Here is a 12641-nt window from a genome sequence, read left to right on the forward strand (position 1 = left end):
TTTGGGGTGCACCACACACTGTGGGGTGTGGAGCTGGATTTGGGGTGCACCACACACTGTGGGGTGTGGAGCTGGAGCTGCTCATCCCACCATGGCCAGACCCAGCAGCCACTGCCACATCCCTCCCTGGGGACTGTCCTGAGCGTGGCCGCTCTGAAGGACCACAGGAATGGGAGGTGTGTGGAAGGGAGATGCACAAACAGTGCAAGTTTGCAAGTGTGTGTGAACCATTCTCTCCTAAGAATTTATGGCAGCATCCATTTAATAAACTCCTTTGGGTTTGTGAGTTCGGAGAGGCCACAGCAGCACAGACACAATTAGCAAGAGCATGTGGTCATAGTTTCCCATTAAAATATCTCCCAGTAATTATTCAGCTAAAAGCCCCAGTGAACCCTGATTTTCCTAGCAAGAAAGATCCTAAAAGAACAGGAACAGGCTGGTACTTTTTGATGTTTTTTTTTCTTTAAATTAACTTTGCAAAAACAACATGCTGAATCTGGAAATCATAATTTTATGGTATTTCATGCCAGAAGAGACCATCCTAACAGGACTCAATGTCTTCCTCTGGGAGCCACCTCATCAAACCTGAGCTGTGGGTGCTGGTAGCAGAAGTGCCCTGCCAGGCAACATCTGGCAGCAAATCTGGGGCAGCATTTTTTGGAGGAAAAAGGAGAATTGTATGGCCACCCCACAGAAAATACAATTACTAGCAGCAGCTCTGACACAAAGCAATGCCTAAGACAGATGTACATGGCAAGGCCTGCTTTGACTCCTCTCCCACCTGCACCAGTTAAATCCAGTCTAATTCCACTGCCTGCTCCAGGGTTACAGCTCATTTTCATTTCTCTAGATTGGGTGGCAACTGGGTCTTGTTTAACACTCTGTCTAAACCAGATCCCACAAAATTCCTTCTGAAAACTCCCGCAAAAAGTGCAACTCACATCTCAAAGCTGCTCAATTGGCCCAAACCTGGGTCCCTGCAGCCAGGGACCCCCTGCAGCCCCTGGGTCCAGAGAGAACCTGGGAGCTTTGTGGCTCCCCCCTCCTGCTCCCCCCTCAGACCAGCTAATCGGGGGAGTCACAGGGACCTGACAGGTGACAAATAGGATTGTTTACCTGGCAGGAGTGGGGACAGAGCGAAGCCAAGGACAGTGAACATCAAAGGAAAGAAGTGTTGGGGGGAGAGGGATGCACAGGGAGGATGTGCAGAGAAACACCAGGCCTGTCTTTGAGGGTCACAAAAGACATGGGATAGGAGGGAAAAAGGCATGAAGAAAGAAACTGGAGGTGCAGCTGTGTTTGGATGGCATGTGGGAGTGGTGGGGGGGAAGAATCAGAAGCCCAAGGCTGGGCAGAGGGAGAAGAGGGCATTTCTGGGGCACAGGAGTGGAGGGAATGTGCAGCAGAGCTGGGACATGCAGAGTGCCAGGCCAGCAGGGCACGGATGGCACCGCGGGGCAGGTGAAGCGGCAGGTACAGGTCCTGGAGCAGCAGTGCTGGGTGAAGGAGAGGGCAGCAGCACGGGGGAGGCTGTGCCACAGTGAGGAGTGGCACAGGTACAGGGTGGAGCAGGATGGGAGCTGCTCCTGGAGAACTGACAATAGTCACCTTGGGGAAGGGCTGGCGTGAGTTCCCTGAGGGGCAGGAGCTGCAGCAGATGTGGGAAAAGATGGTGCCATGGCAGTGACAGAGGGATAACACGGGGCAAAGCAGAGCATCCCTGGGGGAGGAGGTGGTGGCAGCTCTGGGATGCCAAGCTGGGACAAGGTCTAGGGCCAGCACAGCTGCTGCGTGAAGACAGACCCAGCACTCTGCCTAAAGATTTACCTGGCAAGAGAGAGGTGAAGCAGGCTGCCCTAGGGTTTAGGGAGCTCAGGCTCCCTGCCAGCTGAGGGAAGGAATGGGGGACAGCCATAAGGGAATGGGGCTGTGTGTGGGGGGATGGCAGGACAGACCCAGGCCTGGCTCAGCCTGGCAGCATCAAAAGGCTGGGGCTGGGCAGCATCAGGAGCTATGAGAAGAAGGGACTGGGATAGCTGGGGGCTGTGAGGGGCTGAGCTGGACCGGGGAGTGGTGGGGACTGTGAGGCTCAGAGCCATGGGGGCTGCAATGGGAGGAAGGCTGAGGATAAGTGGCTATGGGGGACCAGGGGAGTGCAGAGCTGAGAGCCATGAGAGACCAGCGGCAGTGAAGGGCACGAAACCAGGGGCTAGGGAGACTGAGAGGGGCTGAGCTGGTGCCAGGGGGCCGTCGGAAGTCAGGCCATGGGGACTGCGAGGGGATGAAGACAGGGGACAAATGACTGAGGAGGGCTAAGGGGCCGTGTAGGGGTGGAACCAGGGGCTGGAGGGGTAAAGCTGTGAAAAGCCAGAGCCGTGAGACCGGGACCATGGGGGACCTTGGTCTATGGGGGTGACAGAGCCAGAAGCTTTGGGTTACGGGATGCTGGGGGGGAGCTTTAGGGGCCTGTCCCCGAGCGGGGCCTCACCCCGCCCTTTCCCGCTTCCCATCCACCGCCGCCACCCCCGGGGTTCACTCTCCCCTTCCCTCTCGGTCCCTGCCCATCCCGTCACCGCTCACCTCGCTCGTGCTGGCCGAGGAGGCGGCGCTGGGGGTCGGCGAGCGCTGCAGGGTGACCAGCGCCATGGCTGCAGCTGCGGGGCCGCGGCCGCCTCCCCCTCACGCCGGGAAGGGGCAGGGCCGGGGCGGGGCCTGCGGGGGAAAGGGCGGGGATTGCGAGGGGCGTGGCCCCGCTGTGTGGGCGTGGTTTGCCTTAGTGGGCGGGGCCTCGCTGCCCATCCCACCCCAAAATCCCGCCCCTTTACACTCATCATCCCATTCCATACTCAGGGACACCTTCCACTGGCTCGTGTGGCTCCAAGCCCTGTCCAACCTGGCCTGGGACACTTCCAGGGATGGGGCAGGCACAGCTGCTCTGGGAAACCTGTGCCAGGGCCTCCGCAGCCTCACAAGGAAGAATTTCTTCCCAATATCTATTATCCCTGCTGTCAGTGTGAAGCCATTCCCCCTTGTCCTGTCGCTCTAGGCCCTTGTAAATAGTCACTTTCCATTTTTCCATCAGGCTGCCTTCAGGTGCTGGGAGGCCACAGTTAGGTCCCTCTGAAGCCTTCTCTTTTCCAGGCTGAACAATCCTGATTCCTTCAGCCTCTCTTCCTTCTCAAAAACTGAGCCAGAAGCACTCAATTTTTCCAGATCCCAAATTAATCTTGTGTTCAAGGAACAACTGGATGTGACCTTAGTACTTAGTACTTCGGTCTATAGTACTACCTAGTAATACCCAGTACTACTTTGCCCTGGTAAGATGGTGATCAAAAGTCAAAGGTTGACCCCAGTGGTCTTTTCTAATCTAAGTGATTCTGCAAATCCAGATGCCAGGAAGCCATAGAATCATTGCTGTTGGAAAAGACCTCCAAGACCATGCCCACTAAATGCATCGCTGTGTCCTGGTCCACCAGTGGTCACCATGGAGACAAGTGGCAGGGATGGCGTTCTGCCACTGATGGTGGTGACCCTGTTTCCCATGACTCCGGGGCTGCCTGCCAGTGGCATCACGTGGGAACTCCACCTCTCTCCCTAGAGCCAGAGCAGACTTTGGCCCTGCTGTCCTGAACACTCAGACCTTGCCCTGCGGGGCAGTAACAACCACTCTGACTCTGAAGCCTCTGGACACGGCAGTGACTGCTCCGGGGACCCCACACTCTGCAGGTAAACTGGTGGAAAACGGGTATTCCCATTATTTTTTGGCAGATCCTCCTCAGGTGGTGCTGCAGGGGCAGCTGGGGCAAGTCCCTGTCCCTGGCAGAGGAGGTGACCCTGGTTCCCGCGGGTTATAAAACCATGGCAGATGGGAAGCAGCTCCCGCTGTGCCATTCCGGTGACTCATGCCTCCATCCCGGCAAATGTCAGTCCCTCTGTTATCGCAGCAGAGATGCTGGACTTCACCTTGTCCAAAAAAACCCATGGGCTGGAATTTATTCCTGCTCCCAGAATCAGCCAAGGATCTGCACCCCCAGTCCTTCCCCAAACCGGTCTTTGTCCATTCCCTGCACAGGCAGTGACCACAGAGCTTTTCCAAGGCAGGAAAGCGCTGTCAACAGGGAACCAGAGGATGGAGAGGGGCTGCAGCCCCTCTTTGCAGCCAGAATTTACCCACAGCCACTCTCTCAGCTGGAAGGGTTTGGGGTGGTGGCACAGCCACCCTCACGTGCAGCCCTGAGGGTGACAAGGGTGTGAGGATCCACACCCACCATTGCTCCCTGGAAAACGCCTGCTGCTTCCCATCTTTTCTATCCGTGCCCACCTCTTGCCTCCAGCCTGTGCTAGTGGCTGGGAAGGATTGTGAGCTGCTCAGGGCAGGGTTGGGCAGCTGGGAATGGAGGGTTCACAGTGTCCCTTGGGAGATGGAGCTGTTGCTGGGTGCTCCAGCATCTCCCTGGCTGCTCAGCCTGTCTGGTGGGATGCAGAGGAGGATCCCGAGGCTGTGCCCCTGTCCTGGGGCAGGACACACCTGGAGCTCCTTGTGCCAGGTGAGGAGTGCAGCCATGGCAGCTGAGCTGCAGCTTTTGTGCTGGCACAGCCAGGGGTGGAGACACATTCCCCAGGCACTGAGGAGCCACAACCCCACATCCATGATTCCAGCCCCTGGTCGGAGCTTGAGGAGGACCTGGGAGGCTTTACAAGAAAAGCACACAGATGCACCATGAGAACCTCAGCCCCTCTCTGCTGCTCTGGGAGTGGAGCTGATGTTCTCCCATGGTGTTCCCAGCTGGTCCAGCAGCCCCAGCACTGCCCTTGGAGCCCTTATCCCTTGCAGGAGCCGGAGCCATGCGCGTAGCCGTCATCGGGGCCGGGGTGATCGGGCTCTCCAGCGCCCTGTGCATCCATGAGCAGTTCCACAGCCTGGTGCCTTCCCTGGAGCTGGAGGTCTACGCTGACCGCTTCACCCCCCACACCACCAGCGACGGGGCGGCCGGGCTGTGGCAGCCCTACGTGAGTGACCACGGCAACCTGCAGGAGACGTAAGGCAGCAGCAGCAGCAGCAGGAGGAGGAGGAGGAGGAGGAGGGTGCTGTGTCCCTCTCCCTGTGTGCCATGAACTGCCCTGGCACAGCTCCATGGGCCTGGCAGAGCCACCACTCTTCCATTCTCATCACAGGCTCTGGAATAAAGAGACATTCGATTACTTCCTTGGGCACCTGCACTCCCCAGCAGCCAAGGAAATGGGACTTTTCCTCATTTCTGGCTACAACCTGTTCACGGAGCCGGTGCCGGTAAGGAGCAGGTCACAGCCAGGGCTGGGAAAGGCTCCAGCTCAGCGGCTGCCTGCCATGGGCAGGGCTGTGCTTCTTCCCAGCCAATGCTTCCCGATATTTCCAAGTTTGCCTTGTGACAGTGCCTGGGACATGGTGTTTTCTGTGCTCCCGAGGCAATATTGCTGTGAGGAAGGGCTGAGCCCTAGGAGAGCAGGAGTGACAGAGCCTCTCCAGCTGTGCTGGCAGCTGCACACTCACCTGTGTCCCTCTGGGATGGGCTGTGTCCCATGATCTCCTCACTGCTTATGTCCCACGGTGATCCCGGTTCATTAATGATCTTAGAGCCCTTTCTCTGCTGTAGGACCCATCTTGGAAGAACATTGTCCTGGGATTCAGGAACTTGACACCAAAAGAACTTGAACTCTTCCCTGGTTACAGGTATTTTTCAGTCTGTTTTTTTTGGAGACTCACGTAGGACAGTCCTGGATAGCTCCTGAATACAGCCCTGGCATGGGGCAGTGGGAGAAGGAACTGCAGGCATAGAAGTGTCCTCACTTCTTTAAAACTGTTTCCCTTAAAATAAGTAGGAAAAAATTCAAATGGCCAAAAAAGCAGCAACCCAACATAGAAACCCTTCCAGCTCCTCTCTTACCTCACCAGTGTCAAAATGGGGGAGGAAAACCAGAAGGTATTTTATGCTGTAAAAAGGGAGGAAAAATCATGCAGTCATGTGAGAAGGGTCCCAGGGGGAATTGGGGTCCCAGATCCACAGTGGCTGTCAGGAATGCTGGGGCACGAGGCTCCTGTAGGTCCTCACAGCCTCTTCTCTCCCTCTTTCAGCTATGGCTGGTTCAACACGGCGCTGATGCTGGAGGGCAGGAGTTACCTGCCCTGGCTCACCAACAGGTGAGTGCAGCTGCTCCTGTTTCCCCTGGCTGCAGGTGTGCATTTTCATCCTGCACATCAGGATAGGGTATCCAGAGATGCATCCCTGGGAAGCAGGGAAGAGGGTCTGGAATTCCTCTTCATTGCCCCATTGGGGTAACACTTTAACAGTGAGCCCAGGAGTGGATCTTTTGCATGACAAAAATTAAAGTAATGGAATACTTGGAGCTGAATCCAAGAGCTTTTGGCTTTGGAAGAATTTGGGGCTTGATTTTATTCCTGTAATTTCTAATGCTGAGCAGGTGTCCTGGTATTGAACACTTGCTTTTAATTTGCCAGTAACAAATGAACTTGTGCTTCCCAGGTTGACGCAGAGGGGAGTGAAGTTTTTCCATAAGAAGGTTGAGTCTTTCCAGGAGGTGAGTGGGGATGTGGAGCCAGGGCAGAGGGCACAGCCCCATCCCAGAGTGGAGAAGCAGCATCCAGCAGGCAGGTGCTGCTCCCAAATATTCCCTGGCACGAGTGATGGGCCAGGGGACAGCAGCAAGACTATGCCAAGATCCAGGAAATAAATTCTACCAGGAAAGATAAAGGGTCTTGGGTATTGAGGGATGGTTGATGGAGGACGGGGTAGAGCATTTATCCAGTATGGATTGGCAGCTTTCCCTGGAATGGCTTGGTGGCACACATGGGGTGGCAGCAGGAGCTGGCTGGGGAAGCTGTGCCCTGGATCTGGCCCTTATGGTTTATCCATTTCCTGGCTGTTGGAAAGAGCACTTGGCTCATTTGGAAGCAGGAATGTTGTGCCTCTGTGTGCTACTCCCAGCCGTGTCCCTCTCTCCTCAGCTGTTTTCCCAGGGTGTGGATGTGGTGTTGAACTGCAGCGGGATGCGAGCTGGGGACCTGCAGCCTGACCCAGAGCTGCAGCCTGGCCGGGGCCAGATCATCAAGGTGAGCTGAGCCAGGCCTGGGGGCTTCCCAAAAATCCCTCTGTTACCACGAGGAGTTTCTGTACCCTCTGGGGAAAACCATGGGCTTGTGGCTGGATCCACACTGGCATCAGCTCCTGATTCCCAGCAAACACTCCTCAGCTGAAACCAACCAGGATCCCATTCCTGGGTCAGCTCTGGGAATGCCCTCAGTCTCCAGCCTGTTTCTCCATAGGGTGAGGGCTGGGGGAGGTCAGAGGCACGGTGTTGACAATGAAAACACATAAAATCTTTGGGAAAAGATGGTGGTTATTTGGAGAAACACAGGAAAGAAGGAAACTCCTCCCTACCTGCACTTCTGTTTTCCCATCTTCCCAGGGAAGGCAGCACAGGGGGCACAGAGCTAAGGGAGGGTCCCATATCTGGACCCTCATACCCCTCCCACTGCCCCCTAAGCCTGGCACCCACTCTCCTCCCCTTCATCTCCCAGGTCCTGGCCCCGTGGGTGAAGCATTTCATCATGACTCACGACGTGAAATCCGGGATCTACAACTCACCCTACATCATCCCAGGGTAGGTGACGATGGCAGAGGCAGGGCTGGCTGGCACTGGTGACATTCCACTGTCAGTGTCCCCAAAGCCCTGTCTGGGACATGGTGTCTGCCAGGCCTGGCTTCATCCCTGGTGCTTTTCTTGGCTGTGTGGGAGAAGAGCAGAAGGACGTGGGCAGCAAAGCCAGGGAATTCTCAGTCGGCACAGAGAACACCATGGTGCTTCCATGTCCTGTCCTTTGCCAAGGACCAAAATCCACCAAAGACAACTCAGTCCTGGTCAAATCCCCAAAACAGCCAAACACTGACAGTGGAGAGAATATTTTGGGGGACATATTTTGTTTTCACATCTATAGACATCTTTATTATTAATGGTGTGGACCAAACTGTGGTGCAGCAGCTCAGGGTGGGGAATGGCACTGCTGATCCATGCTCCCATAAAAACAGGGCAGGAATTCTTTTACTTCAACAAAATCTCCCTGGGAAAGCTCAGCCTTCTCCTCACTGTCCCCTGAGCTGCTGGTGAGCCTGGGGGCATCTCATTGGGTTTGTCATAGAATCATGGAATATCCTGGGCTGGAAGGGACCACAAGGATCAAGTCCAACTCCTGGCCCTGCCCAGGGATAAACCATGGGATAAATACACCATGGGATAAATAAATCCATCTGCTGTTCATCCCAGCTCTGCTTCCTCCCAAGGGCCTGCAGCAACCCTGCTGTGGCAATGGAGAGGGGTCTTTGAGCAGCAATTTGAATGCTGAATCTCTGGCACTTCCTATTGTCCTAATACTTCAGGCTTAGGCAGTAAGCCAGGGTGTAAACAGGAGCTTTGCAGGCTCACAGCCCCCATGCAGCGTATCCCGAGTGATTCCTGGTCACAGTCCCAGCCACAGATGAATTCCTCTGCCTGTGCTTGTTTTAGCTCGAGCTGTCAGAGCTGGCCACCAGGCTGATCCCTAAGGGAGAGCTGGACCCAGTGCTCATGTGGAGGGCTCAGCCCTGGAGGGTTCCCTCCTTTTGTTTTTGTGCTTCCTGATGATCAAGCAAGGTTTTGGAAGGGGCCAGCTGGTACAGATCCCTCCAGGCCCCCCTCAGCCTTAACCTGCCTCCTGTCCTTCGTTAATCCACAGGAGTTTTGGGCAGCAGCAGCACCAATCTGTTCTCTGTGTTCCCCTCCAGAGCCATCCTGTTCCTCCCAGCTCTTCCTGAGCCAGGCAGGAGCAGACCTGTTTGATAAGGATGGAATTATCTGTCTGCTTTGCCCAGACAAGGAAGGGCTGACAGGATTTAATGAGTGACTTGCTCACGAGCAGATGTGCAGGCACCGCTCTCCGCCTGCTCCGTGTGGGAGTTTCTCCCACTGGAATATTTTGCAGGCTCAGGGTGTAGCAGGATCCAACATCACACTCACACAGTGTCCCTCCATGTGGTGGCCCCACAGGGGACAGCTGGGAAGAAGCCACCACCGTGTGTCTCCTTTGGCTCCCGGTGCAGGAGCAAGGTGACGGTCCTGGGAGGGATTTACCAGCACGGAAACTGGAGTGAGGAGAACAGTGCCAAGGATCACAAATCCATCTGGGACAACTGCTGCCGGCTGCTCCCGACTCTCCAGGTGGGTGACCTGACTGCCAGCATGGGGCACAGGGAGCTGGCCAGCTCAGGATGCAGGAATGGCTGCTGGGCCAAACCACAGGACCTCGATGTTTCCATGAATTTCTGTGTGTCCATCACGGACACCCAGGGCTCTTCCCCCTGGCTGAGGCAGGGCTGGGGCGGAGACAAGGTTTGGAGGGATAATAATTACTCATGTAGCTGGTAAAAAATAGAAGCAGAGCTTTGGGAGGTTCCAGCCCTTTGGTTGAGGTGTCCCCACACCTTTAGAGAAGGGTTGTGTGGGGTGAGGCTGGGTTGTGTCCACTTTCAGCGCTGCTGTTATCCCCTGGATCAGCAGGAAAGGTAGCGGGATTTGGCACAGGGATTTGCCTCAGCTCCAGGCAGGCACTGCCATCCCAAATTGTTCTCCCTGAAGCTGCTGCAGGATGGGGAACTCCCAGCTCATCTCAGAGCTCACCTGGTGCTGTGAGGTTTTGCTGGTGGGATTCCAAGGAATGCTGTGCGTTGCTGATGTGGTTTTGCTTCCAGAAAGCGAAGATTGTCGAGGAGTGGAGCGGCCTGAGACCAGCACGGCCCTCGGTCCGCCTGGAGAGGGAGAGCATCCGCCTCGGGAATCTCCAGGCAGAGGTACCCACACAGCCCCGGGGGCTGAGTGTAATTAATGACTGTGTTAATTGTGCCCCGGTCATGATTGTCCCTCTCTCCATCTCCCCACCAACATCGAGGGAGTCTTTGAGCCCAGGGATAAATGTCAGAGAAACTGAAACAAATTATTGATGTGGCTGCCCCATCCCTGGAAATGCTCAGGGATCGGTTGGAGCAACCTGGATTTAGTAAGAGTTGTCCCTGCCCGCAGCAGGGGATGGAACAAGACAGGCTTTGAGATTCCCCCCAACCTATCCTGGGATTCTGTGTTTCTCCCCCAGGTGATTCACAACTACGGCCACGGCGGGTTTGGGATCACCATCCACTGGGGCTGTGCCATGGCAGCGGCGCGGCTCTTTGGGAACATCCTGCAGGAGAAGAAGCAGCTGGCCACCCCCCCAGGGCCCCGCTTGTGAGCACCTGCTCCCCTGGAATATGTGACAACAGTAGCTTAGGAATCACAGCAGAAGGATGGGAACAACACAGGGATACACACACGGGCTGCTCCACCCTGCTCCAGCTCTGGCTCTCAGCATCTCATTTCCAGGTCCCTGTCGTTTTCCAGATGGCTCCACTTCTCCCACAGCCTGCCTAGAGGAAGGGCTTTCAGATATGGACTAATCATCCATGACAAAGTGCTGTCTGGGGTCAGGCTGCAGAGGGCAAGCTGGGTTCAGCTGAACCCTGGACAGTCCTGCAGTTCATCTGCACCAGGGGACAGGATCTGAAACAGAGCTGGGGACACCTGAGGTCTGTGCTGGCTGCTCCAACACCCAGTGTGTAATTAGATTTACAGACTCCCCCCAGGAGGCCAAAGCTCCTTAGTAGGAAGAAGCTCTGAGGCTCCCAGGGAAGTAACAGCAGCTCTGGGAGCACGTGCCTGGCTTACACCAGTTTTCCTCACATTCCTGCCAGGACAAAGCTCGGCCCGCAGCACCTGCTTAGTGTAGCTGGCACCAGACAGCAGCACTTGCCTAAAATGGCCTTTTCAAATGATGTTTTAGCAACAAAAGCAACTTGTTCCAGCCCTGTTGTCTTGCCAGGCTCTATATATAGCAGAGAGCATAAGAAAATAGCTTTTCTTGTCCCTAAAACTCCCACGGGCCCCTCAGCTTCCCATTTCTCCCAGCTGTGGGACACAGCTCAGAGAGAGGGCCTGGCTTGGGAAAGGTTGTGCCTCTAAGAAGGGGAGCAGGAGTTTTTGGCATGTTCAGGGACACTGTTGGGGACCCAACACACTGCTCTGAAGATACAGCCTGTCTGATTTTCCCATGGCACATGTCTTTCCTGCTTTACAAACCATCCCAGACAGGGCACTGGATGGTGAGGAAGCCTCAAATCCAAAAGCTGAGCCCAGCACAGTGCGTGGCTCACTCTCCTGTGTGGATAAGCCAAGAGTTCCTTACTCATCCATGATGCAGCTCCTCTCTGCAGATGACTCCGTGTGCCAGGAATAGCTCGGCAGCGTGGGCCGTGCTGCGGCCGCGCCTCGGCGATTCGGGAATGCCCGAGTGCATCTCCGTGCCGTGGGCTCAGCAAACAGCTGGGCAGGGGAAACTGGGAGCCAGCTTGTCCAAAGGAATTTCCAGCTTCCCTGGAAATGTTGCTGTCACTGTGTAAAGTCAGGAAAAGAGTAGGAAAAGGAAAACAAAAGCTGGAGAAAATTCCCTGCTGATTAATGCTGAACTCAGTAGTCTGTGATCCCACCTCTGGAAAAGCCATTCAGGGGAACTGGATCCCCTTGGTTTCACTTATTCCAAATAATTCAGGAGCATGTTCTGTGCTGTAAATCCAGCCCCACTTTGGTGATTTTGGGAAAATTCTGCTGGGTGTAGGAAATTATTGTACACCTGGCAATAAGATTCTTGGGATCTCAGAGCCTGCAGGAGCCACTGCCCTGTGATCTCATGTGGCCTCTTGGCAAACAGGAATGGGCTGATCTGTAATTTTATTTTCAGGTTAATTCTGTTTGTTTTCTAAAGGCCTCAATTTAATCTGTGTGACCAATAAAAGGAATGTTCAAATCTCCTGTGTGTGATGCTTGTTCCTCTTAGTGATGGCACGGGCAGGGCCTCAAATGATGATTCCATAGAAATGTCCCAGGAGTTCATCATTCCATGTCTCCACACACATTTGTCCTAAACATTTCATCCTGGAGGAATAGGAGTCATCACTGCAGATTCCAAGCAGACCAGAGAACCTGGAATATCATTGTGTGAAGGCCTGTGGTTGCTGACAGTCCCCAGGGCATTAAGAACTCACAGAAATCACAGAATCATGGATCTGGATGGGAAGGGACCTTCAACATCATCCAGTCCCACCACCCTGTCAGGGCACTTTCCACTATCCCAGGTTTCTCCAAGCCCTATCCAACCTGACCCTGGACTCTTCCAGGGATGGGGCAGCCACAGCTTCCCTGGGCAAATTCCCCACTGAGGGATTGAAGCTCTCTCCTGAGGCCAGGGAGAGGTCAGGGAGTCAGGGAATGGGGTCTGGACAATTCCTGCATGTCCTCTGACACAAAACTCCACCTCCCATGTCCAGTGTCAGCCCATTTTAGAAGCTCCCAGTTCTCCACAAGGATCTCCTGTGACCCAGAACAAAGCTGGAAGCACATCAAGTATCAGGGAGGTTGGCAAACAGCAGCTCTGGCATTTGGGAAAACTCCTGCCAGAGCTCAAGGAGCGTTTGGACAATGCCCTCAGGCACAGGGGGGGATTGTTGGGGAGTTTGTGCAGGGCCAGG

The 12641-nt window shown here is 55.0% G+C and overlaps 2 protein-coding genes across 2 annotated transcripts in view; one reads left to right on the forward strand and one right to left on the reverse strand.

Annotated features, from left to right (window-relative positions):
- SSH1 (slingshot protein phosphatase 1) overlaps positions 1 to 2646 on the reverse strand; it is a 31134-nt gene extending 28488 nt beyond the window's left edge. Inside the window, exon 1 of the mRNA XM_015643503.3 lies at positions 2581 to 2646. Coding sequence (XP_015498989.1) covers positions 2581 to 2646 — 66 coding nt within the window. The remainder of the gene's footprint in view (positions 1 to 2580) is intronic.
- Positions 2647 to 3619: 973 nt separating this feature from the next.
- DAO (D-amino acid oxidase) lies at positions 3620 to 11924 on the forward strand. Its single transcript, XM_015643570.2, has 11 exons — positions 3620 to 3726; positions 4835 to 5039; positions 5176 to 5290; positions 5634 to 5710; positions 6113 to 6178; positions 6522 to 6576; positions 7004 to 7108; positions 7577 to 7659; positions 9132 to 9249; positions 9780 to 9878; positions 10178 to 11924. The coding sequence occupies exons 2-11, from the start codon at positions 4846 to 4848 to the stop codon at positions 10310 to 10312; spliced, it is 1047 nt and encodes a 348-aa protein (XP_015499056.1). The 5' UTR covers positions 3620 to 3726; positions 4835 to 4845; the 3' UTR covers positions 10313 to 11924.
- The last annotated feature ends 717 nt before the right edge of the window (positions 11925 to 12641 follow it).

Source organism: Parus major, chromosome 15 (assembly GCF_001522545.3).
Source record: "Parus major isolate Abel chromosome 15, Parus_major1.1, whole genome shotgun sequence".
Classification (NCBI taxonomy): Eukaryota; Metazoa; Chordata; class Aves; order Passeriformes; family Paridae; genus Parus; species Parus major.

What these genes read in the sequence shown, in the direction of transcription:
- DAO (XM_015643570.2), top strand. Translation starts at nt 4,846, where the DNA reads ATGCGCGTAGCCGTCATCGGGGCCGGGGTGATCGGGCTCTCCAGCGCC. An exon ending in TGTTCACGGAGCCGGTGCCG is followed by an intron (nt 5,291 to 5,633) that starts GTAAGGAGCAGG and finishes TCTCTGCTGTAG; the next exon opens with GACCCATCTTGGAAGAACAT. An exon ending in GGCTGCTCCCGACTCTCCAG is followed by an intron (nt 9,250 to 9,779) that starts GTGGGTGACCTG and finishes TTTTGCTTCCAG; the next exon opens with AAAGCGAAGATTGTCGAGGA.